This window comes from Lepidochelys kempii, chromosome 7 (genome assembly GCF_965140265.1).
Source record: "Lepidochelys kempii isolate rLepKem1 chromosome 7, rLepKem1.hap2, whole genome shotgun sequence".
Classification (NCBI taxonomy): domain Eukaryota; kingdom Metazoa; phylum Chordata; order Testudines; family Cheloniidae; genus Lepidochelys; species Lepidochelys kempii.
Genome location: NC_133262.1, coordinates 123,678,192 through 123,704,786, shown reverse-complemented (window position 1 = coordinate 123,704,786; position 26,595 = coordinate 123,678,192). Strand labels below are relative to the sequence as shown.

General features: G+C 41.7%; 1 protein-coding gene across 17 annotated transcripts in view; it reads right to left on the bottom strand.

Moving 5' to 3' along the window:
- The window catches only part of BTRC (beta-transducin repeat containing E3 ubiquitin protein ligase), a 179,796-nt gene that overhangs the window by 85,798 nt on the left and 67,403 nt on the right, over positions 1-26,595 (bottom strand). For 10 of the 17 annotated variants that reach the window (XM_073354542.1, XM_073354547.1, XM_073354545.1 and 7 more), the window contains 2 exons: positions 14,603-14,680; positions 2,767-2,856 (listed from right to left, as the gene is read on the bottom strand). In XM_073354542.1, coding sequence (XP_073210643.1) covers positions 2,767-2,856; positions 14,603-14,680 — 168 coding nt within the window. The remainder of the gene's footprint in view (positions 1-2,766; positions 2,857-14,602; positions 14,681-26,595) is intronic. The other 7 variants (XM_073354546.1, XM_073354552.1, XM_073354558.1 and 4 more) reach the window with 1 other exon arrangement.

The following is a 26,595-nucleotide window of genomic DNA, read 5'->3' as shown; positions in this document are numbered from 1 at the left end:
TCCCCAGAAACAAACCGGCATGTGTTAAACTTTACAACTTCTTCACTCCTTTTACAATCCTTTAGCCTTTACACACAGGATTCCAACAAACACACAGCTCTCATATCCCACCTCACTGCTGACAATACCTATGGTTAGAAGGCCTCTATGTCCTGCTACTGACAACCAACACAACAGCAATGCAATGATGGATACTGGATCCTTCAAGGTACACAAGTGCCTCCTTCCTTTCATCACACATGGGGTCTCAGACCAGATCCCCTCATATCACAATCACAGCTCTGCCAATCTGCTCCAACTAATGCCTCCTCCATTCAGTACAACTACACCTAACACAGAAAATGCAGCTAGAGTGCACGCAGATAGTTCCCAGTGGCCTCTGTCAGCTCCAGGAGGGCAGAGTTAAGATTGCATTGGTGTGTACCTTATCTCTGTATTATTACCCAATTTCCATAGTTTTGAGTTTTACTGAACTTGACATTCTGGAAAGCTGCAAGATACCACCAGACAACCTTAATTCTGCATTAATGAAGTTTTTTGGTTTTTTTGGTCAGGGAATTTATAACAGAGAATTTATAAAGTCCTTTGCTACACCTGGAGCATAAGCGGTCCTGAGAAAGCCAAGTTCACTTTGTTTTGTAACCACAAAACAACAGCATCAGTAATCTGTCAGTGACAGAAACCACTACTAAGGGAAAGCAATTATCCCTACGTAGTAGGGAAACGTGCTCAAAGAAGCCCCTGTTAAGCTGATGCAAAACCAATGCAAAATATATATAAATACTCCATCTCCAGGGTACATATATCCTGGAGATGCAGTATTAAGAACATGTGCTTTTCCATGTCTGGGGCCAGAATTCAGCTCCATCTCTACAACATAAAATGAGTCTTGCAATCTCTGGCACTCTCGCTTCGTGGCTTGTCAGTAGCCCGCTAAACATATTTTTGTAAGGAGTGATTTCATTTTTGTCCCTACCATTTTGAAGGGGCAATTTCAATTCAGAGGGGCTCAAATGAAGTTAATGGTTGTGATTCTACCACACCCCCTCCTCAAAACCAGCTGATCAGGTCAAAAGGAGCTGTCGCATAGTAGGTGGGCCCTGAATGGAAGCCTTAGACTATCTTGGTAGTAGTTGGACACTGGCTCATTTGTAGGATGCTTGTGATCGGCATCATGACCCCAGGATGAAAAATGCTAAATACCAAGGGCATTTTGCTGAGGGCTACAAATCGTGTACTTTGGTATCTTGTCAGGAGCGTTTCACCCATTTTGTAGAACAGGGGTAGGCAACCTATGGCACACGAGCTGATTTTCAGTGAAATCACTCACACTGCCCAGGTCCTGGCCACCGGTCCAGGGGCTCTGCATTTTAATTTAATTTTAAATGAAGCTTCTTAAACATTTTAAAAACCTTATTGACTTTACATACGACAATAGTTTAGTTATATACTATAGACTTACAGAAAGAGACCTTCTAAAAACGTTAAAATGTATGACTGGCACGCGAAATCTTAAACTGGAGTGAATAAATGAAGGCTAGGTACACCACTTCTGAAAGGTTGCTGACCCCTGTTGTATAACAACGGGCATGACTGCAGGTGGCAGAATGCAATACTGTACCTCTTGATCAAAGAGGGTCATTGGGCAGCAAGGGGCAAGCAAGGATCTGTAGCTTGCACAAGGCTGCCCCTCTCTAACAGAGGGTGACTGCAAGCTGCCCTTTGGATCACTGCAAGCTGCCCTTTGGATCACTTGTGTGCAACATGAAGCCAACATTTGTGCAATGGAACAGTTCACAGATGGAGCGACAGGAGCACCTTCAAAGGCCAGCAGAAATGTGAGTCCTGAACAGACAGGGCAGATTTAACAGCCATTCAAAATTAACTCCAAGAAAAGGGAATCTCAGGAAGATCCAAGGAATAAGTCAGAAGAGGGAGCAAGATTTCTACTGGTCGCTTGATAGTGACAGAAGAGCAACAAAATGCCAGCTGGTTTCAGTAACAGGTGGCTGCATGCTCTGATCTGTCTTGCATGCCCACCGAACTTCTTTCCAGCGGAAACATGGAGCTTATGCAAGGCTGAACAGATCCTTTATGCAGCCCTTTTTATACATACAGTGTCATGGCTAGGATGTTTTCTGCTCACTGACAATCCCGCATGTATACATCTTATTTTATGCTAGTTACACTTAGTTTTAGGAAAAGCAAACCGAGAGCTGGGTGGTTACTGACATTTCCCCCACCCAGTTATTATATTGCCCTACAAAAGTATCTTATCTGATATAGTGATGTGAAAATGAACATATTCATTTTTTCTTCCAATTCTCTTTTCCCCTTCCCTCCAAATATCGTGTTATGTTTGTTCTTTTAATTACAAGGTTTTCCTTCAATGTTCTTTCTGTATTTCCTCTTCACCAACCAACAAAAGGCCCCATGTTGCGAAGAGCCTCCATCCACATATGTTCATGTAACTCTGGGTATTGACCAGCAGAGGGTACTGGAGACAACGGCACAATGGGAACAGTTACTGCTTCTACAGGACATCCAGCCCGTTGATCTGGGTGGCTGGGGACCCATACTCCCATTTATCACAGTCTTAGGAATGCGGCACACTGCCAGGTCAGCCTATGGTACAATTGTGAAAGACAGAAGGCCTGAGCAAACTACTTGTTTTCTGTTTAAAGTATGTTAAAAATTAGTTTTTGAAAAAAACAGGTACTGCTCACAAAATTGACACAAAGATAACAGAACTACAACATTACTTACTTTGGCCACACAATTTTCAGTCTTCATAGCAGTGCTCGCTAGACATACTGTTTCTTGGTTTAAGCACAGTCTGGCACAGCTGTTGTAGGTCTGTGGAAAGATTAAAAAAATTCTGAATGGAGGCACACAATTTGCTGTAAGGCATCAGATTTTTGGTGCAAGATACTCTAACAACTCTGTGAAACCATTCTACTACATTTTGGAATCACTTGTCTTTCCTGAACAAAAGAGGAAAACAGGGTGAAATGAAGTTTCGAAACCCACTCAAACTAGTCTATAAAATAAATCTATGCACTATGTGTGTGTGTGTGTGTGGGGGGGGTGACATAAAACATCCCTCCCCCCCATCCTGCCTGGATATATTTTTATTTTTAAGTAGAAGCTTAAAGTAAAGGAATACAGAATGGCCTGGTTCACCCCACTCTCCTCACAAGTCATAACACCAATATCTGTTGAGAGTGGCTGGGGTTAGCATATAGATAGAATTCAGCAATTTCTGATACTTGATCCAAAAGAAGGAGAAATTGAAAAACAAAACAAAACACACAAATCCTTCCAAATGGCTCTCTGCTATGTGGACTAATGCACTAGGTCTTTCAGCAGTGAGTGGGATGTCTAGATTCAAACTGGGACAAAGTCACAAGCAAACAGGCATTTGATGGCCTCAAACTATTCCTTGCAGACATTTGCCCACATCATAAAACCACCACTTTGGCATGTTTAGCACTTCCTACTCAGGAGAGAGATCAGAATGAATAAAAACATTATAAATCATGATTCAGATGCACTGACCTAACTGTCATGAGGAAATTTGCACAGCACCTTCTTGCTCTATGTATTGCTCCAGCCACTGTTATCTGAACCTCATTTTACAAGCATCAACATTCACTAAATTCAATCCAAAACTTGAGAGAGGAAGAGAGATGCTTTGTTTCCTCATCATTCATAATTGAGCATTTTTTTTATCCTCCTGATTTTTCACTATTTTCTGTTGCATCTTGCATTTGCAGCGTTTTATACTTACATCTCCTCCATTCTGACTTCCCCCCAAATTTATAAATCCATGATTATGTATAGGAATACATGATAGAATGTATTACTAGGCACTGCATAGATTAAGTGCTAGGTACATATTAAAAGACAGTCCCTGGCCCAATCTAAATAGACAACAAACAAAAAAAGCATTATTCCCCATTTACAGATCGGAAAGAAGAAAGAGAGAGATTAAGTAATTTGCCGAGGATGCAAAGGAAGTCTGTAGCAGAACTAGGATTTGAACCCTGCTCTTGAGTCCTGGTCCAATCATCTCTCTTCCAGGCAAAGTATACAAGCCTGCTGAACGAGCCTACTTTTCAGAAGTCAGCCTTAGAATAATATTCTACCCAATAACCACATTAATAATTATAGGGATGGGAAAGAACTGATTGTTTGAATACAAAACCAGCAACATTCCATTTTGAGTCCATGAAGCAGAATCTAAAAACTAGAACTGGCTCAGTAGGAAGGGTGACCTCTATCATAACCACACAGAACCACTAGTGAGCAAGGCAGTGTATAAATGAAGAACACTTATTCCAAAGCATTGCACAACTCCCGTTATTTTTATTCACACACAAGGGACAGGGACACTCAAAAGTTTCTAGTCCCAATGACTCCCTGTGGCCTTGGACAACAAGTCATCCAATTTCTCTGAATCTCAGCTTCCTCATCTATAAAATAGGGATAGTACTACGTATCTCAAATGGCCGTTTTCATGGCACTTTGACAGCATAAAGCACTATGTAAGTGCTAAATTATAAAACAGCCATATAATTCCTCACCTTTCCACAAAAGATGAGAAAGAAAATGAAACTTCAAGGAGTATATAACTTCTTTGTTAAGGATGTGGAAATGCATTCATCTTGTGCAATGAACAAATATACTGCAACCTGGAGAAGGTATATACATGCCAGCAGCACGTTCAAAAAGGTCTCAGGCTAAACTTTAGGAGTGATCTATGTATTCTTTTAAATCAATACAAAGAGTTTAAGACACTAAATCACTAGCAATGCATGCACTTATGTTGACAGTTTATGACACCGTATGACATTCATTCTTCCTTCACTTATTTACCCATGCCCAAGTTCAGAGCGCTATGTTTCAACTGAAACACATGTAAACCTAAGAATGGGTTACCTAGGGAGGTGGTGGAATCTCCATCATTAGACATTTTTAAGGCCCGGCTTGCCAAAGCCCTGGCTGGGATGACTTAGTTGGGGTTGGTCCTGCTTTGAGCAGAGGGTTGGACTAGATGACCTCCTGAGGTCTCTTCCAACCCTAATCTTCTATGATTCCATGACATCTGAATTTGAGGGACTCTAGTATTACAGCTCCCTTCACTGTTTGAGGTGCTTTGGCGATCAGCTACTGTTCCAGGAGAAACAAAACCCTGAACCCAGGTCTTGAAAGATAAAAACCTTTTCAGTTCACCTTTAAAATTGGACCCTAGTAAGAATCTTTTCTAGTTTGAACCCACCCTGTTCCAGTCTCCCCACACTTTGAGTCATTAGAAGAGGGTTCTTTGCACAGTGAGCACTTGGAAACGGTAGCCTGGTTCTATGCCAGAGGCATATAGCTTTGCGTTGGAGTGCTTTAATATGTTTTTATATTGCATATAAAGCATGCAAACATAAACCAGTTTGCTGAAAGCTACCCTCTTTGCGAAAGCCGGCTGTAATTCTGAACAAGTTTTCAATTTTCACACTGCTGCTAGGGTAAAACATTTTAAAGAGTTTAATTTTTACAGTGGCTTCACTGACATGGGATTATCTAACAAAGTAATGGCTAATCAATAGAGGGTTTAGTTGTCAGGTGAAACATATAACACACTAAAAGGGATTGATTGCCAGACTCCTCCTTATTTACTAGGAGGTATATATTTAAAATGACACAAACTTGTTACCAAGCTGCATTCCCTTAACCTTGCAAAAGCCGTTCAAGAAGAACGTTAAGCAGCCCTATAGCAAAACAGCTCTAATAAAAAAAAAAAAAGTCTACAAATATATGGCAGCATCAAATCATGTCAGGAGCAGGAATGTGGTGCAGAAAACGGGAACCACAAAGCTGCATTCATTCTTAGCCAAGGGCTTAAAATGCCACACAGATGCTAGACCATAGTTCACTAAACATATCTAATCTCACTCCATGAGTATCTTAGATTAGATTTTTCTAATGCTTATATGACTGGGTCTGATAGACTTCTGCCTTTTTAAAAAGAGAGCATGACCCCAGTGTAAAGGAGTGCAGATGTCAATGGAGCTTTGGATGAGCAAGGAATGCCAGACTGAAGTACTGAACGCAAAGTGGAATTGTGTTCATAAGGATCTCAACCAGTAGAAAAGTCATTTCTTTGGCCATTTATCCAGAGAATCCCCAGTCTCTGAATGAAACTCCACTTTTTAATAGACACTACAACCCAGAAGTTCAATAAGATTTTTTTCACTAGTTAATAATTACATGATTTATCAGAGAAAGCTAACACTAATAAAAACACAACAAAAAGACAAAACCCATAGCCTTCCTCCAAATCATTTTCAGAGCGCAGATTATTAAACTGCTTCTTTTCAAACAAGGGCTTTGTAGCTAAGCACAAATTGCCAAACAGTTAAAAAAAAGGTTATTAGACTCTGAAGGATTCAGCAGAAGTGGGAAGTTATGTAAACAAATCACTCCAGAAGATTTGGAAAGATCAGTTTCATCTCACTTACAGGGTCTTCGGAGACCTGCATTAATTATCCTTAAGGTCTTTCACATGGACTATCTAAAATAAACACAAATTTATTTATTTATTTCAAATGAGGTGCTCCTCCTGAAAGTATTAAATAATGTCTACAAATTTAAATGCATTTTTATAAATAGGTAATTAAAGAAACAGAAGACTAAAATTAAGTCAAGCTGCAAAACATTACCCAGAATCCATTGTGGAGGTGTTTGGTTTTTTTTAAAGCACATTTAAGACTACATTTTTGCTACCAAAAGCCCACTGTGCTGGGGGAGGGGGTCTCTGTGGGAAGTGATAAGACAAAACATAGGATAGCCAAACAAAAAACTAGAACATTTGCAAGACTGTCCCTAAAGCATAGTTTGTCATATTGCAATTACACCTTGCCTACTGCAAAGCCAGAGTCCTTAATATTGCCACTAGAGGGAAGAAGTATCTCAACACATGGTAGACAGGGAAAGGGTTTTCTTGAGCAATTACCATAACAAAGCTCCTGTGGTTGCATGTACCTCCTAATTACTCACTACAATTAAAATGACTAACCCATAACAAACAGCACATAAATAAATAAACCCCACCCTGCCTGTTCTCAGAATCTTCATTAAATCTTACACTGGTTTCCTCATCTATCAAAGTAGGAGAAAAGGATACGTCACAATGTCCAAGCACCACAGGGCTATTCAACGGAGTAAAAGCATTTAAACAAAAAACAAAAACAAAACAAAAGAGCAAGGAAAACGGGATGTCTTGTGGAAAAAAAAAAGAAAAAGAAATGTCGTGCTATTTAGCCATCTGGTAGCTGTTTGAAAACAAACTGTCCTCAAAAGAGCACAGATACAGCACATCTTCTCTCAGCTCACTGGGTTATGAATCAGGCTTTTTTTTTTTTTTTTTAATATAGACAAACTAATGTTGGACTTCTGCGCTGCTGCTTTCATTCCCTCTTGTCCAACTGTGCAAAGATAACCACATGCCCACCCCCAACCACATCAGGTTATTCTAACTCAGATAGCTCATTTGCTGCCTCTCGGGGTAAGGTTTTTCCGTGCCATTGTTCAAAATCCCTCTGGATTTATATAGTGATTATTCTGACAACTCCTTGCTGATCTTAAAAGGTTTAAATCCTTCATTTTATCAGGCTCATCATTAAGAGAAGATGGCAGCCAAGTGATTTTTCTTTCCATTGACAATTTGTGACATTTCTACAGCAGCGCGCAAGGTGTTGAAAACCTGGCAGCTGTTACCTCCTGGGACGAAGCTCCTTTTTTATCCTCCCATGACAGTTTAACTCAATGGGTCAGCACCTTTAAAGACTGCAAAGTATCACTGAAGTGGATGGAGGCTTGAATTACGGTTCCCTCCCTAATCAATGTAAACCCTCGCTGCAGGTGAAACTCTTCATCTATAGAGGTGCATGGGGGAGGAAAATGTAATGCCCTGAGCCAGATGGTTTTCATCTTGTTTTTTAAAGAAGAAAGGAACAAGCTAACAAGGGGACAGCTACTTTGTTAGCTCCTTGGCCTCTCTCATGGCTTTGGATCCCCAGGGTTCCAGCCACACAAGAGAGAGAATACAGAAAAACGTAAACACTTAAAGAAATACAACTAGGGGGCTGGCAACATGCTGCTTTCAAAGAGCTGAGAGAGCCCTGTTCAGTGCTTTATTTATCACTGCCCACGTTCTTCAGATGGTAAGTGGACACAAACACAAAGGGCAGGGGGAGTAGACAACACTTGCAATTTACTCAATTACAGAGGAATGCAGAAATGCAGCAAGGCTGACAGCTCCTATTAGCACTAATGTTGGAAGAACCAAGTGGCTTTGATGCCATAAGGCAACCTTTTCATTTTAACTTGGACTTCAGCACAAACATGGTCTTCACTAACACTTTATAATGCTTAATCCGAATTAAAGGCAAGAAGTCATTTTAGTTTTGCAACAGTTACAGGATAAAAAAAGCAGTTTTATAGACTATGAAGTATTTCTATTACTCTGACAAAGCTTTTCACCCCACGACCTTTTCCTAGCGAACATTCGCAATAGTGAGAGAGAAGTTCAATATGATACTATAAAATGAACATCACTCCTCCCCCTGCCCCATCCACTCTCTAGAAAAACGAAAATTTGAACTACAGCATAGCTGATCTAGATTAAGAGAGGAAGTTGCATCGTGAGTAGCACCTGTATGCTTCCCTTTATAACAGTCAGTAAGTAGATGAGACATGGGACTAAGAATTGCACATCAGAGATTCATTTGGCGAGAAGTCCCAAAAAGGAAAGCTACAGACTAAAAAGAAAGGTGTCCGATTGTTGCTGTCCCCTGTCTTCCCATTCCCTTGCTCTTCTTTTGTTTGTCTTCCCTTGTTGTGCTTTGTCTACACTTCGACTTCAAGCTCTTCAGGTCAGGGACCATTCCTGTTTTACCTTCTGAATAGTGCCTACAATATGCTTCAGGGGGTGCTTCACCCCTTTACAAAAAAAAATCATCTCAAATCCATGAGACCGAACTGCAGTAATATTCTATGCTGCAAAGCCGAAGGGGGCAGTTTTTGAAACTGCGGAGGGACTTGGGGAGTGGGCTGGCAGGCAAGGGTTTTTTTTTTCCTTTGACTTCCATCTGGAAGATGATGGAGTCTGGTTTGCAGCATGACAGCAATCCCGCTGCCATCAGCACTTCCCCACAAGGCACCTTTGACACAGCTTTCCCTGCACGCAGCCCGCCCACAGAAGGAATCAAGGCAGCAAAAGACACTTCATTATTACTCCATTCAAGAGAGGGAGGGGAGGTTTTTTAAACAACCTGCACTGTGCCTGTCTTTTTTAAAGAACAGTGGGGTAATCAAGTTCAGGGCAGCCCTGGACAGCTGCCCTGTGACCTACTCATGTTGACCCCCACTATTCATCACTTTCCTTAGGACTATGAGGGCAAGCTCCTGGGGAGTGACCACCACAATAGACAGATACAAGCCAACAATAATACGGTTCCTGCAAAAAAACCAGATGGCACTGCAATAAATTTACAAATCTGCATTCATGGCTCTGTTTAAAACACCCAGAAGCTAAAAGGCTTGAGGGGCCCCCAGAGAGCTTCACAGTTTCTAAAGGCCAGTTCTCTCCCCAAGACTATTGAGCTCATGTTCTTCATAAATTAAGAATGGAGATGTAGCCCTTAAAATAACAAATGCCTGACCTAATCAATCTAGCATTTGGGTCTAACACTAAATGATAGGCCCCGAAAACTAATTATGTTTTTTGGCAAGGAGGTTGAATTAAAATTGAAACACACAGGTTAAAAAGGCACTGAAGCATTTGTGAGTCTTTTTGAAAAGGCTGCACGCGCGCACACATACAAACGCACACGGCTTGAAACAGGAACCTGATTCAATAACTCATGCATTTATTTTTAAAATGAATCAGATTAGTCCCATGTGTGACCTGCCGGTCCATCTGTATGTGCTGGACTTATTGGGCACTCCTCTCACGCTTGCTTCAGTTTGAAGTATGAGAGAGATAAATTTAGTTTAATTTTCAACAGCTCAAGCTATCCATTTTCCAAATGGACCATCTGGATCAGCCTATTAAAATTAATTTATAACTTTGCAGTGTGCAAATTCGTTTGTTAGCGTAAATAAAGTTGCCAAAAACTTTTGCCACTTGTCATTGTTTTTCTGAGGGCTGTTTTTCTACCATGACTTTCACTTTACATCTCAAAATTTTATTTGATCATATCAAACAGCTGTCAAGAATAGAACCTTCAAATCCTTGCTTCAGAGCTCTGCACAGCTCTCATTTTTTTGGTCATGTTCTTGCCAACAAAAATAGCTTCGATCCCCAACTTTGTTTTCTCCTCTGTTCCAAACCCCACAACTTCTTCCATGGTGCTCACCATGGGTGGAAAGCCCTCCCAGCCCCAATATGTTAGGCGTCCAAGCTACACTCATTCAACTCCCTAACTTCTCACAAAGTTCATTTCAGTCAACCGGAAAATGTCATTTCTTCTAGTAGGAAAGTCCACAGGACTGAATCAAATGGTCTTTAGCCTACGTACAGCTCTGGAAGCAGAACAAGATCTTTAACATTTTTCTGTCTGGTCTGGAAGAAAACATAAAATCATCCTTGATAAAGTTTGTACATGACACAAAATTTCAGGAAGTGCTAAATAATGAAGAGGATAGGTCCCGGATTCCAAGGGATCTGAATCGCTCAGTAAACTGGGCACAAACAATATTTGTTTTAATATGGCTAAATGTAAATATATACGTCTAGGAACAAGGAATATAGGCCATGCTTATAGGGCAGGGGACTATTCTGGGAAGCAAGGACTCTGAAAAAGATTTGGGTGTCATGGTGGATAGTTAGAGAACATGAGCTCCCAGTGCCATGCTGTGGCCAAAAGGGCTAATGAGATGCTGGGCTGCATAAACAAGGGAATCTCGAGTAGGAGCAGAGAGGTTATTTTTGCCTCTACATTTGGCCCTGGTCAGACCAATGCTGGATTAGTGTCCTAAGTTCTGGTGCCCACAATTCAAGAAGGAAGTTGATCAATTGGAGTGGGTTCAGAGAAGAGCCACGAGAATGATTAAAGGATTGGAAAACCTGCCTTATCCTGAGATACTCACAGAGCTTAATCTATTTATTTTAACAAAGGCGTGACTTGATCACAGTCTATAAGTACCTAGATGGGGAACAAATATTTACTAATGGGCTCTCCAATCTAGCAGAGAAAGGTCTAAGACGTTCCAGTGGCTGGAAGATGAAGCCAGATAAATTCAGACTGGAAATAAGGGGTAAATTTTTAACAGTGAGAGTAGTTAGGCATTGGAACAATTTACCAAGGGTCATGGTCGATTCCCTATCAGTGACAAATTTTGACAAATCAAGATTGGATGTTTTTCTGGAAGACCTCCTCTAGGAATTACTTTGGGGAAGTTCTCTGGCCTGTGTCAGATGAGGTGATCACAAGGGTCTCTTTTGGAATTGGAGTCTATGAATCTAACCATCACAGGCCCCCAGCCCCAAAAGAGCCCGCCAGCCTGAGATACCTTTCAAAGCAAAGGCTGTGCTTCGGTACAACAAAAAAAATCAGAGCAGTCAAGTGTAAAGCAATGGAGCAACTCACTTAAACTTATTTACTGCAGGGCATGTAAAGACTACACCGCCACTGAAACTGACCAGTGAATCTGAGCCATGATCTAAAACTAAGTCATCCTGAGCGGGTTAGATTTGCAGACATTCCTATCAGAAGACATGAAATTCTCAAGCTTGGATAATTTTTCCTAGTCTTCTATGTAGGAAGGTCCACAGTTCCCAACAACGGAATTTTATCAGCAGTGTCTCCAAGGAGGGAAAGAAAAAATAAAACTATATACAAACAATAATGACAGAGTTAATTTCTTTTCACTGGGGTACTACTACTGTATGCCACACTTTTTGCTAATTGTTGCTTTAGCTAATTTACAGACCCAATCTGTAGTGTTTTGCGAAGATGAAGGGGGATGAAAGACCAACTGGCCACCTTGCTTCTCTCCTTGTGCAAGGCATAAGATGTTTCCACCCACAAAACCAAACCATCATTGCCCTTATTCAGTGTGCCCTAATACTGGAGGACAGAATAAAACATATGGCTGTGCATGCCTCTGACATGCTGCACCTAGATTTGGAAATCTCTGACAGTTTCTTGCCCTTCTCTAACCGAGGAGAAAGATCAGAGAATTTCAATTCCCCAAACTTGCAGGATGACAGAGTCCTACACACATCTAGGGCGTTACAGCACTTTTCTAACAGGTGCAAAAGCTGCCGCCAGGCCAAGAAGTAAGGAAGAAGTTTGGAAATACTGGCTTCCAAAAGTGAAGTGAAGGGCTCTGCAATTGGATAATCATATTAGTATATGTGGACACACTGCCTTGAGACAGAGACAATAAGAAGCCCCCTTTGGAGACAGACTTCTTGGTAGATATCAATGTCTCAACTTGCAATTTTGGTTTGCTGATGCATTTTTTCAGGAATTTTAGATTCCGAATAGCCTTATCCCTTCTTGATCCTTTTGGGAACTAGAACAATGGAGTCAGAGCCAGTCCTCTCTCTGATGGAGGGACTTATTCTACTGACCTTATCTACAGGAGGTATTTGATGGCTGCTCTTATGCTGGCTCCTGTTGGTGTTGCTGGAGGTTAGGAGAACCGTCAGTGTGTGTTTGAGACACTTGATCAGTTCTAACAACCATTCTTCCTAAACAAAGTCAAGGGCCCATTTGTCTTAAGGAGGAAAGACAGTTCTGTGCTAACTGGAGAAGCTTACAGCTAATCTTGCTTTCATGCTGGATTGGTCTGAGTTGGAATCATGCCGATTTCTTGGCATACGCCCAGGCAGAGAAATCATCATTGCATTCATCCCCCCCCCATGCTGTTATTCCATGTTCTGCTGTTGTATCCAGTGACTTGTCGGCTGTATGTAGAAGACAAGGAACCACAAGGAGAGTGACATTCTTTGTAGGAAGCTTTGCAATCATTATTGCTTGGTTGCAGTTTTCTTCCCCTTTTCTGATGAGTCAGCAGGATACAAAATATGTAGAAGACCCCGTTAACATATTTAACGATAGGACATTTGCCAGATGAGTGAATCTTTTCCTCTCTCTTCTTTCTGGGCTTGCTCAGCATGCTTGTGCACCTTGCGGAAGCAGTAGGAAGGCCTAGAAAAGCCCATCCTCAGCTGAAAAAGCAGAATTAAACCAGGAGGCTCTCTGGTGAAGCCCCACAACTCTGTCTACAACAGACAGTTCTGGCTCTGATCCCAAAGCTGCAAGCTGGCTGAAGATCAATTGCTAGGATCTGTGGCTCTCCCTCATAGAAAATATGTAGTCTAACATTATGTAAGGACAGCAGGTTAGGGAACGAGAAAGATAGGAAAGCGGGAGGAGGGGGCATGCACCAGTGTAATCTAACATCCCTTCTGGGGATCCCACTATACCTTGTATTATCTCTATCTTTTAGATCACAGGCTTCTCACAGCAGGACTGTGCATCATGTACACCACAGAATACATCATTAACACTCTGTATGGCTGGATCTTGAGGTATAAGACAAGCATCCCTTTCCCCTGAACTGGGGGGGGGGGGGTTGGGGGGGGGAGGAAAGAAGTACTTTTTCAATAAAATCTTATTTTTCCTTCGACAGTATTATTGAAGGGATTGATGCCTAGTTATCTATGCTGTATCTACTACTGTTGTATTGAAGTACCTAACACATATTATAAAATTGACCACAGGCGCACATAGCCAGTTTACAAATCTCTGTCCTCTTTTCTCAGCCAGGATGGAGGAACTGCTGAAATGGGCCTTTTGATGGTGCTAGGCAAGTTAACTTTTTTGGGTGGGGTGGTGTGGCGGGAGGAAAAATCTGCTCTCTTTAAAGGATATTGACACATTTATTTGTTGAACACCAGGGTGCTCAGTGATGTACAATACATACAGGAAGATCTACTCCCTGCTGCATAGAGCTTAATTTAAATTAAGATGGTAAGGAATTTGTTTTAATATAGAGAAGGGATCAAAGAGACGTTAAAACTTTTGCGGGGTTCAGGGGCAGAGCAGATCTATAAGGACCCATCTTAAACTTTTTGAGGGAAATTAAAGTAGCTCTACTTTTAGGTTATCAGTCTGGACAATGGCTCTAAGAAAGCCTGCCTTCTAAGTATAGTAGTTCTTTGTAAAGCACCTTGAGATTCTAGGTATTGTAGAAAGGCATAAATGAGACAGAGGGAGTACTACAGAGCAAGGCTGGAGAGTTCCCAATGATTAGCAAGTAAACAAAACTCAGATACAAAGTCCCAGCTGATGGCGCTATACTTGCTCAGAAATGGATATCCCTGTTCATATTCACAAAAGCCCAACTCATCTGATTTTCCCAGGTACAATGCTACTTGTCTTCTCCCACTAAGGAGAGTAAGAAAGAACTTTCAGGCTCAAGCATGACAAGTGCTCCAGATAAAAGTCAGGAACCTAACTCTAGTTTCCTGAAGTGCTTTAAGATTCAAGCTGTTAGGAAGTTTTATTGTATTTTTAAGAGACTAGTTGCATACCTGTCTAAGTGAATTCTTCTCTGGAATGATCTTCCTAGGGGGCTCGTCATTATTACAGTCTTCTCGCTCTGAGGAATTCTGCGAAAGAAAGTAAGCTTTAATTCAGTTCTTATCCCCAATGTTATTCTGTGGGAGGAAAGGAAACTGAATATTTGCAAGCTACACAAGCTAGATTTTATACATACATGAAAAAGCTAGCCTCAGGTGTAAGCCAACTGGCTTGTTAGGACTAAGACAGAATTTTTCTCATTCTTAATAAATAATGCACCATTCAATAGGTATAGTGGAGAAGTTGTGTTTGTTTAGGACTTTCCTCTAAAACAGCCAGTACTGACGCTGTTGGAGGTAGGATGCCAAGCAGGTGACTTGATAGCCTGATTTAATATACCACTGCTTATGTCCCTGAACTCCCTACAGTGACTTGTTTTCAAAAGATTCCATTTTATAAAGAGTAAATGTAGCTAATAAAATTCAACTGTCCCCCTATATTCCAGTATCTTTATATTAACAGGATTACTGACTGATTGCACAGGAGTTTAGTGGACTACCAACATTCAGATTTGTCTGGCCCACCTTTAAGTTGTGGTGAACCACGTCATCAGATTCTGTGATATCAGTGACAGCACCATTCCTGCTGTGTCTTCCAATGCCTGTTTGTGTGGCTGGCTGGTTTTGGTGTGTGCTCTCTCTCCCCAGAAAAGCGGACTAGTATCCTGCACTACTAATACCACATCTTATATTGGGAATATAGGGTGTTGAGGAGGAAGGATGAGCCATTAGAGGCTGCTCCAGAAATGCTCCTCAGCTGATGACAGGCTCAGAAAACTAGGCAGGAGACTTCTGTCCTCTTCAGTCCTCCTAAGCTACGGATTACTTGTCTGGGAATCGTGCGATTGTTTATCTAAGGACAGAGGCTTTCTTTGGGACACATTCAGCAAACAATTATCTGAAAAAAAAAAAAATCCTGTCCACACTGGCCAGGGAAGCAATACTAAAACATGGTGGTTGCTATCACACTTTCAACAACCATGTTGATAGGCTAAGGATAGACTGCGTTGCTTAAAAAGGTTTGGAGGAATTCTGTACACACATGTAAAGTCAGTGTTGAACACCATAGTAGTAATAGCCTTTAAGTCACAAACCCATGCATTCAATACCTGGAAGACTACTCAGTTTATAAAGGCATAAGGGAGAGGCATTAGGGAGTGCTAGGCCAGTAACAGGAAGAGTTTCTGGCTACAGCAGATGGGATCAGGATAGGATTTTAAGGTGGAAGTTGCATCCCCTTTATGATCATCACCTCCCAGAATCCTCCTCACCCATCAGCGCTCCTAACATATCCAGATCCCCCTTAGAGCTAGCTCCCAACCCCAAATTTCAGTCACTGGCTGGAGCATCTGTCAGTCTAGGAAGGGCTGGTACACTGCAAGCAGCGTGGCCGAGTGGGGACTGGAGAGAGGAAGCAGACTGCAATAAGCCGTCAGTGGAGCAGTGTATTTGGGTGCCTGCAGCAGGTGCTGTGTGATCAGCAAGGGTCTAGGTAGGTTACAGCTTCTAGTTTCATTGAAGGAAAAGAAGAGAGTGGGAAGATGGCAAGGACATGAGCAAAGTTTGCTGAGAGATGGAAGAGAAGGAAAAAAACCCTCAAGGTAAACTGGTCCTGAGGATTCTAAGTAAATCAAGATCTGCAGACCAGCTAGTGAGCTTTACAAGACACAGAACTCAGGAGGCACAGTGAGGTCTGAGCAGCTGTAGCGAGGGTTTTATAATGTGAATCAATCCTAAACAGGCCTGATAACTCAGTAAAACAACCCAAATCTTTGAGAAGTTTTCACACAGGGCCTCAACTAGGAGAAAGTTATTTGCTAAGTCTGGTTTAGAGAGAGCTAAACTGTATGAGTGTGAAAAGGAAATTAAGATGCATCTTTGCACAAACTGCTCTGTACTCATCTGCACACTTTAATAATCAAGTAGGGATTTCAATTTTGATACTTCTGAAAACAGATTAATTGCTAGAGATACAGAATTTCAAAGTAATTCCAGGAACTGCTTTTATCTATTTTAAAGATGCATTTTGAATATTCAATCCCCCCTCCCATAATAGGATCAAAAATCCTATTTTTCCTCAAGTTGTGTGTTTTAGAAAACAGTTTTTAAAAGTGAAATCTCATCTTCCCCTTGCCTCTCAAACTGCCTTTCAATGTCATTGCAGTTACACCAATGTCAAAAGCCAAGAAATTCAGTGCTGAGGTGAAAAAACAGCCTTTATTCTGAAATTCCTTGTTATCGCAACCTGTCACAAGTTTTCCAGTTTCTTTTTCTTTAAACTAAAGATCTAATTTTAAAAGCGAGCAGAAGACCTTTTTGCATTCATTATCTTTATAGGTGGCAAGGCTACGAGGTTGGCTGAACAAAGACCAGACAAAGACTGCCAAGTGCATATGGTGGTTCACAGCTTGGTGTCTCACCATTCTACAGTACCCACACAGCAGCTCCAATAGCAGACTATTAAACAGGAGCGCTGCTCATGCACTTTTGTTGGCAAGTAAGTTACGCTTGGTGAAGACAGAATGACTGGAAAGCATTACACTTAAGAAACAAAGCCCAGATGTTTCCAACTCCCGCTTATTTCTCAGGAATAGGAAAAATCACCATTCCAGGTGTACAAGCCTCCAAATAGTTCAGAAATAGTCAGACCTGCATTAAAGTGAATTCCACTTAATAGAACAATGCCCAGTATTAGTCACCACTCAGCTTTCCAGTGTTAAAGTTAGTCTGTTATAACAGTGACCAGAAAACAACATCTGTACGTGTGTCTCATTGCTGAACCAATGCAAGGGAGGTCTGCTCCCCTATTTGAGGGCAGAATTTTAAGTTTGCTTCAGCATGGCTTCCAGCCATGAGGGAGGATGACAAAAGGCTATCAAAAAGGTGTTTTGCAATCATAGCTCTAGAATGCGGCATTTAATGCTCATATATTAAGATGGTGCATTAGAAATGTCAAAGGTTTGCAGGAACTGCAACTGATGTGTAGCAAAGACAAGATGGAATCTGCTAGGACGAAGGGGTGGGGACAGAATCAGCAACCATAAGGCTGAAATCCCAAACAACTTCTTGAATTGGGGCAAATTCTGAAATCCCATTTCCTCTAAGTGGCAGTGCCTTTCTTGGCCACCATCCTTACCAAAACCAGATAGGGCAAGAGAGTGCTTGTGCTGGAGTGCACGGAGCATCTTCTACAAACTAGGACTAGCCTGCCTTTTGCATCTTTCATTCAAGCCCCACAAAGCATTAAGTGGTTAAGTTTCCCATCCCCCCACCCCTGAGATTATCACCTCTATTTGCCTAGATTGATAAACTAGAGATCACAGGTTTTACACAAGGTCACACAGAACGTCAGTGGCAATGCTGGGAATGGAAACTGGGAATCCTGATTCCCAAATCTCTGCTTTAGCCCTCCTCTCTAGCCTTCCCCTCTGAGGCCCACATGGAGGGCATTTGCCTTTCATAGTTTATCTGCCCTAAAATGGTAACTGTCTTTTACAAGAGACTCTTTCCAAATACAATTTGGATTTAAAACTTCAGCCTGTAACTAACAGGATAGAATTCCATAGCGTGTTATCATCCCAGTAACCACCACAAACTTGTTTCATTATTTGACTCTCCACATGAAGTCCCCACTATCTCAAACACGCCCTGTGTTACACAGCACACAGAGTCTGTAGGCTAAAGCATCTGAAGTGTGATGACATGCAGTATTTTCTGTATATAACACATGAAAGCAATACTGGGATTCAGATGGATGAATGTACTCAGGCTACCAACTGCACAGGGCTACCTTTAGCACGGCCTTACTCCTCATGGTGGAGATCAGAAACCTGCCAACTGGGCAGTTGTTTTGATGATGGGTTGCCCAACACTAATTATAAAACAGTACAGATGCAGTCTTCTTCCACGTGTGAGGAGGTGGGGGAGAACTGTGTACAACTATTTTTTATGCTTTCAAATTCTTAATCCTGTTTGGAGCTGTCAGTGGGGGTTAATGGAAGCCTTGGATAGGAGAATTCCAATCTGGTTGGCAGATGGATAGGTTGGTTATAGCTGCATAACTATGTCTTGCCTGCAGGCACAATTCAGAACACTGTTAAAGCAATATAAAGTCTCTGTCAAGCTGAACCATTTGGATCAGTAGCAAGGAGAAATAATAATAAAAAACGGAGTTCATTTCTGGGCCTTGCACGTTTATGCTAGTATGCAGAAACTGATTAATTGTCATCGTGTGCTGGTCTGCTATACCTCAGATTTCTACTTCTAGAGTAGATTTTGCATGCTAATGTAATCATTCTCCCTCTTGAGACATTAGCAAATAATCAAATGAAAAACAGGATCATAATTTACTGAGATTCGGGCAATTCTCTATGCAAATTTGACTTGTTATTGCTGCTGCCTCGTTAATCTGAATGCCTTTGACAAACTCCTTTGATTTATGAACTCATGACAACTCCAATGTGTATATATTTTGCTAGATTGACATTATCATTAAGAGTGGGTGGACTGAGCTAACATGAATGGCTGATTTTATTCGCTGGTGTCTGCTGCTCAACAGCTGAGCATCTACTTCTCACAAGCCCCTGAGCGCCAGGCTCTTCCCATCTACCCATCCATTCATCATCTCGATGTTAATTGGCCCAGGCTTTAAGCAAATTTTCAACACGATTTAAAGGCACGATGACACTGATTACTGACCCTCTGCCATACGGTGCCTATTGATTAACCTGACAGAGATGATGTGCTTGAGGGAAACTAGGTGTGCGTGGACCTCAGGGGGGAAAAAATGTATTGTTTATGCAGGCAAAACACTTGTCATTATCCCAAAGGCCAGAATTTGTGCAGCACTGGCCCTTAAAGAAACTATTGCTTTAACATCTGCATCCAATACAGAAAGCACTTGCTTGCTTTGCAAAAAAATATTATAAATGCATTGCTATGTGCCAGTCTATATTTTAATAGAGCTCTCAGACAAATAGATCCCTTCCAATCAATTAACACTTGTTCCAGCCAATGTGAGTGTACACATATTTGTTGAAGTGGAAAGCTAAAGCTGCGTGGGTTGTTAGTGACATAAGCATATCCACTGCAAGGGAGTGAGGGCTTGTCTTCACCACTGTGCTAAATTGGTGCCATTGTGATCGGTGCCGCGGCATCAATTTAGTGGGTCTGGTGAAGACGAGATGAGTCGATGGGAGAGCGCTCTCACATCGACATAATTAATCCGCCTCAACGAGAGGTGGGAGCTATACGCCGTGTAAGTCAATGTAAGTTACGTCGCTCAGTGGGATGGTTTTTTACACTCCTGAGTAACATAACTTACGTCGACTGAAGCGGTAGTGTAGACAAGGCCTGAGTCTTCCTGGGCACATCAGTTCCATTAGTAAAGAATCGAATTGTGTCCAACTTGAGATGAGATTAGTTGCCAGTTCAAGAACAACCTGGATGTCAAATTTAGCTGTCCAGATATTTTTGTAGCCATTTTTATACATTTTTAACATTAAGCAGTGAGATGTTTTATTTTCTCTCCCTCCAGAACAAGCTCCTCAGAGGAGGCTCCACTTTGAAGTCATAGGTAAGGCTGCATGTCTGTCATGGAAGTAACGGATTCCATGACTTTCCATGACTTTTGAAGTGGCCGGTGCGGCTGGCTCAGGGGCTGCCCGAACACTTGGGACGGAGCTCTCTGGAAGCAGCTAGCATGACCCTGCAGCTCCTGACCTAGGCGGGGCTGGGGGCTCTGTGTGTTGTCCCTGCTTGCAGGCACCGCCCCCCCCCGGCTCCCATGGGCTATGGTTCCTGGCCAATGGGAGCTGCGGAGCTGGAGCTCCTGGCAGGGGCAGCGCACGCAGCCCCCCTGGCCTTCCCTCTCCTTAGGAGCTCCAGGGACATGCGGAGCTGGGTAGAGAGCCTGCCTGCCTGCCCCGACCCACCCCCAGCAGCCGCGGGGGTCCCAGGCTCCCACCCCAGCACCTGCGGGGGTCCCGGGCCTCACCCCCCCCCCCCCGGCCCAAGTTCTAGTCAGGGATATATAGTACAAATCATGGACAGGTCAAGGGCCGTGAATTTTTGTTTACTGTCCGTGACCTGTCCATGACTTTTACTGAAAATACCCATGATTAAAACATATCCTTACTCATAGTTAAATTGAGTGACCAGAGACTGAAAGTGAAAGCTGACCACCTGTTTCTGGTTCCTTGTAAAGGTCATCAAACAGTAGTTGAGCCCAATAATGCACTTTGGGGAATGTGCATACTTAGCTATGAGTACTCTTATCCAATCACCCCACACTGCACTTGGGTTAATCAAGAGGGAACACTTTAACAAGGTGAATACATCAGCATTCTGTCTGCTGATTGGTGTAATTTACAAGGAAAATGAAGATGACGACCCATTTTCCCATCCAGCCCCAGGTTATATTTGCCAGTCAGTGCATATTGTTTTCTGTTCAAATTCAGGCCAGCAGCTCGCCTGGCAGAAAGGAAGTTTCACTTGTTCAATCTGGATTTTTGGTTGTCCCATGATGCCAGAAAATAGGATTTTTCCTAGTTTGCATCAGCCTGTGGGAATAGGTGAAGTGATGGAAGAGATGGAAAAACTGGCCTGAATTATTTTGTGCCTCTGCCAGCCAGAATATGGATTTAAAAAGAGGGAGGAAGAGGAATAAGTGATAGCAAAGGCCCTACATTCCCTTTCCAATAACCTTTGTAAGTGATAGATGAGTTCAAGAGCATGGTTATTGTGAAGGGACTGTCAGCATCCTGATTTTATAAATGCTGTGTGTCAGTTTATAAACATCTCAGCCATTTCAAACAGTGCTAGGATGAAACCTGGCACAGGCATCCTCAGACTTCAAGCAATATTTTCATTTTAAAATTATAGCCTGAACACCCAGTTAACACATTTTGAGCTGTTCCTGAGTGGCACACATGCTCAGATTCACACTTATTTGACTAGTCACTACCCAACATAAAGCAAGTCCTTAAAGTGAACTAAGTTACTGTGAGGAAAACAAGTATGAAAAGGGCAAGTTTGAAAGTCATACCCTCTACATGGTCAGTAAATAAAACAGAAATGACAACTGCAACACACAGGGAGATCTACAACAATGAAAATGCAGAGGTACGGATTATACCTCAGCCGTCTTTGGCACTTGCAGCTCTGAACATTCATTGCTATGAGATCCTCTTTGAAAACACAGTATTGCAGTATGTAGGCACAAGGGGGTGACTTAAGCATGGAATGACTGAACTAAGTTTCCTTGCTCTTGAAAGTTTAAAGTTAAGTGGTATTTTTGAAAGGGGCTTAGGTTTAATTATTAGAAGGAAGGAGATACAGGGAGGAGAAGTAGGATGTGGGGGCAAATTGATGCTTTCATTCCCCTCTTTTGCAGCCATTAATGTCAGAGAGAAAGACACAAGTTAAGCGAAAAGAAAAAAGAAAAGGAGTACTTGTGGCACCTTAGAGACTAACCAATTTATTTGAGCATGAGCTTTCGTGAGCTACAGCTCACTTCATCGGATGCATACCGTGGAAACTGCAGCAGACTTTATATACACACAGAGATCATAAAACAATACCTCCTCCCACCTCACTGTCCTGCAGGTAATAGCTTATCTAAAGTGATCATCAAGTTGGGCCATTTCCAGCACAAATCCAGGTTTTCTCACCCTCCACCCCCCCCCCCACAAGCGGGCTCAGAGTGAGGTGTTTGATTTCTTAGACTGTAAACTCTTCAGAAGAAGGGACAGTTTGTGTATTTGTACAGCACCTTGCACAACAGGGCCCTGATCCATGACTGGGGAGGGTCCCTTAGATGCTATCATAATACAAACAATTTTTCAATCAAAGGTTTGAGCAATTTTGCAATTAAAGGTAGGAAAGTATAAACAAAGTTCAGCCTGCACTTAGAATACATTCCACATACAAAATTACCCAAAAAATTGTTGAAAAATTTGATACAATTCTACCCTTCAAATACACAGAAGTGGACTCTATATATGGTTTTCCTTGCTTTGTATTCAACCCAATAAATGCCAGATTGGAATGAATGTCTTCCCACAGCAACATGACATATCAAAACTTCGAGAAATGAAGGAGAATTTTCAGACCAAGTTATTATTTTAATTAAATCAGTTATTAATTTATTAGAAAGATGAAGGTAAAGTTGTGGGATGTCTTAACACTACCAGCAGAATAGAGAATTTGATGTAACACATAGATCTTTAAAAGCCGGTGCAAATATTATTCAAAGATATTATGAAACAATGAAATAGTTTCAACAATATTAAGTTTGTTTTAACATAAACAGGGATCCAGGTGGTGGGAACACACCATTCATGGGAATTTAAATAGCTAGCTCTGCTTAACCAGAAATTTCTCAAAACAGAGAGTGAAAATATGGCTAATGAGAACACTCTTTCCATGTTCCCTGGGAAGCAGCTTCACATTTCTGTTGTATGAATTTAAGAGAGTCAACAGTGGTAAATTTGTTTTTAATATTCAAGCCTTCAAGCCAGTTGGCCAAAGGCCCTTTATATTCCAATTTTTGTTGGTGCCTTATTTAAACAAGCATTACATCCGGACAGCCTTTGAATATAATTTTAAGGGATTAAGGAAAGAACATTTGCTTCTGCTAATCAGGACATCTGGTTATTTTTGTAACTCCCAGACATCTGCATTAGGCAGCGCTACTTCCCCATTCTTCATAACAAAGTTAGAGCAAAAGAAACCTTAAGGGTTCATGTTGACACCCCCTGCTCAGCCAGGGTCTGCTTTAGAATCTCTTTCCTGAATGATAAAATCAATTAGCACCTTGGCAGGTGTAAGTGTGGTATTTACAGTTTGCATTTCATATTTCAAGTTTTTTATGGTATATCAAGACAATCTACATCTTTTTAGGATCCAAAAGCCCATGTTTCCAAAGTGCACGTGCATATGTGTGTGTGTATACACACACACGCACGCACACCAATTCAACTCATGCTAGCAATAATATAGGGTGAACTTCTGAAGACCACACAAGTGAACTTATCAAGGACTGGCCTTGAGAGTATTTTTGTACCATGCAGTCACCCTCTGCTTTGGTCAGTCTCACTCCAGTGTCTTATGTGCACTTGCCTCCCCTTCCCACCCCCCAACAAATCGGCTTTGTCCCCACTCTCTAAGACAACCGTAACGATTTCCCTGATCTTTCAAATTTCTGTTAATATCTCCCACCATCGATTTCAGCTTTAGTTAATCTGTCTTTAAGATTGGAAAATATTGCCACGCACGATTCATGGAGGCAGATTTATCAAGAAACAGATGCACTTCAAAAGGGGAGGGGGAATCAAATGATTTGGCCCTGTTCCTCACTGGTTTGCTTTACTGCATTCCTTCATTTGATGAACACAAAAATGCATTTTTAACACTGAATTTCAGCATGTGAAACACCAAATTTTAGGATTAGTCACTTTCATTCTGTTGGGTGTTTTTTTTTTTTATATGAATCAAAGCTTTTACTGGTGCTTATCTATTCTTGAACCAGCTGCTTTCTTGATTTTCCCCACATGGGGGGAAAAATATCACAGTCAGACGTTAAAGATTGTGCACATAAGCTAACATCCCAAAGAGGTGTCAAAAACATATTTCTAGTACTAACAAGAGTTAGCAGGAGCCAACAGGTCTGGGGAGAGGGTTTTTTTTTTTGAACTTTTTATTTATTAAAATTCTCTAGACACAGGTTAACTTTCTTCGCTCAATATTTATTATGGCTTCATCTACATGGGAACTGCAAGTGCTTTGATAAATGGGCTGTAAGGTTGGCTAGTTTCACGGTAGATTCTGTGTCCTTTGCTGAAGCACTGCTTTCTAAGGGTATGTCTACACTTAAAACATGACAGCAACTCTACATTACAACGACTCTACACTTAAAACACGACAGCAGTGCTTCATGTAGACACTTACTACAGCAATAGGAGGGGTTCTCCCATTGCGGTAGTAAATCCACCTCCACGAGGGGCGGGAGTTTCCATTCACCTAGTGCTGTCTAAATGGGGACTTAGGTCGGCTTAAGGACGTTGCTCAGAGGTGTGGATTTTTCACATCCTTGAGCGATGTAGCTAGGCTGATCTATTTTTCAAATGTAGACCAGCCCTAATTTCTTACAGCAAAAGCCCTCAGCAAGGAAAAAATACAGCCTCACTTGTCCCAATACTAAAAGTCCTGTCACACCATGACTGTCTCCGGCCTTTTTTATTTTGATTTTAGTCTCCCCACTCCCAGCTCTCCCCAAAATAGAGACCAAAAATGCTACTAGTCATCTCTTCTCCTCAAACCCTTTGACTGGCTCCTTAAATCCAAAAGCAGGAGCTTCAAGCTCCTCACCCTCACCTTACACCCCTCTATAATCTTACCCCTTTTTTAGTCTCTGCTCTGATTTTCCCCCCCTATGCTCAACTTCACACCTTCATTCATGTTGTCCCTTGAAAGAGAGAAGTGACTTGCTCAAGGCTGAAATGCAACCTAGTGGTGGGAAAGGTACAAAGCCCCGAACACCTGACTCCCTGGCTCTGCTCCCTTAGACCACATCCCTTCCTGGAAATATTTGATTAAGTAAAAGTGGTTCTCTACTCTAAATGTACTTCCTTCCCAGTGATAACCAAGAGTAACCAAGTTATATTTGCTAAGATGGACATAAGAGGTCCATCTAACTTTGGACTACAGGTCAAACTCAGCTAACTTCTAGTACATTATTATGTATTCATTTCTACACACTACCAAGGACAAACTCATTGTAAGAATGCATGTGTCTAAATGTGCCTCAGTCTTCGGAGCAATAGCAAGCAACTAAAGTACCCCTTCTAATGAAACAATGGAAAATGAGGGTGCGGGACTAGAGATCGTTTGTATAAATCTGGCTGGCCCGTATTATTGTGCTGGAACAATGGCTGCAACACAAGGAGCAAGGCCCATGGGCTATTCTGATGCTTTGATGTAACAAAATATGCACAAAATAATGAAACACCCCTATAGAACACTTTTAAATTTAAAACCCTACTACTGGGTTAGGCCATAAAAAAATCCAACATTGAAACAGCTCTCTCTGGAGGGGGCGTTCAAAGATACGCTGACTGGGGACGAAGAGATGCCACTGCTGCAGTAACTATAAAATGAGGTGAGTAATCGAGCAACCAAAGAATGAAGGGTAAGGGTGTGTGTATATAATAGCTCATATTTAGATACCTTGGGGCTAGTTTTTAAAGGAAATTATACAGCTCTAAGCCACTGGCTATTGAGATCCACTCTTCCCAGCCTTTTGCTAGGACATGAATGGCTTATTAAACCTACAACATATCTGTTTTAGTTAACTTCTTGGTGGGGAGGGGGCCAGGAAACAAAATGTACTTAAATGCTGATTTTTTTCCAGGCTGAATGCCTTTCATCCAATAAGACATTCAAAGCAGTGACCCAGCAAATGGATTGAAAAAGCAATCTTCCGTCTCAGTGCCACATTATCATTCCTATTCAGTATTCTTGGTGAGATATCTCAATCAGCTGGATGTGTGTGTAAGTGACAGGGCAGCCCATTGCTGGGTTAATTAAACATTTGACTTTAACACCCTCCCCATCATTAAGCAAATAAAAACAGATAATTCAAACTGCACTTCATCCGCAGGGTACACAACACACATGTCAAAATTAAGAGAGTCCAAGGCCCCTGGGGAGTTCTACTCGGGAGGTAATCAGTTTAAATCTTATCTGGTTTATCAATTATTCTATTGATTAAAGTGGGGTGATTATACAAAACTCCCTTTTGCCACATGGGATAGATGTCAGCAGAGCAGCACAATGCAGGGAGGCTCAAAACTGAGTTAAAAGAGATGGACAGATGTATAAGAGTTGATTAGTACATGCTAGGGATCTGCAGATGGAAGAACTGATTCTTTGTTTTAGGCAAGTGA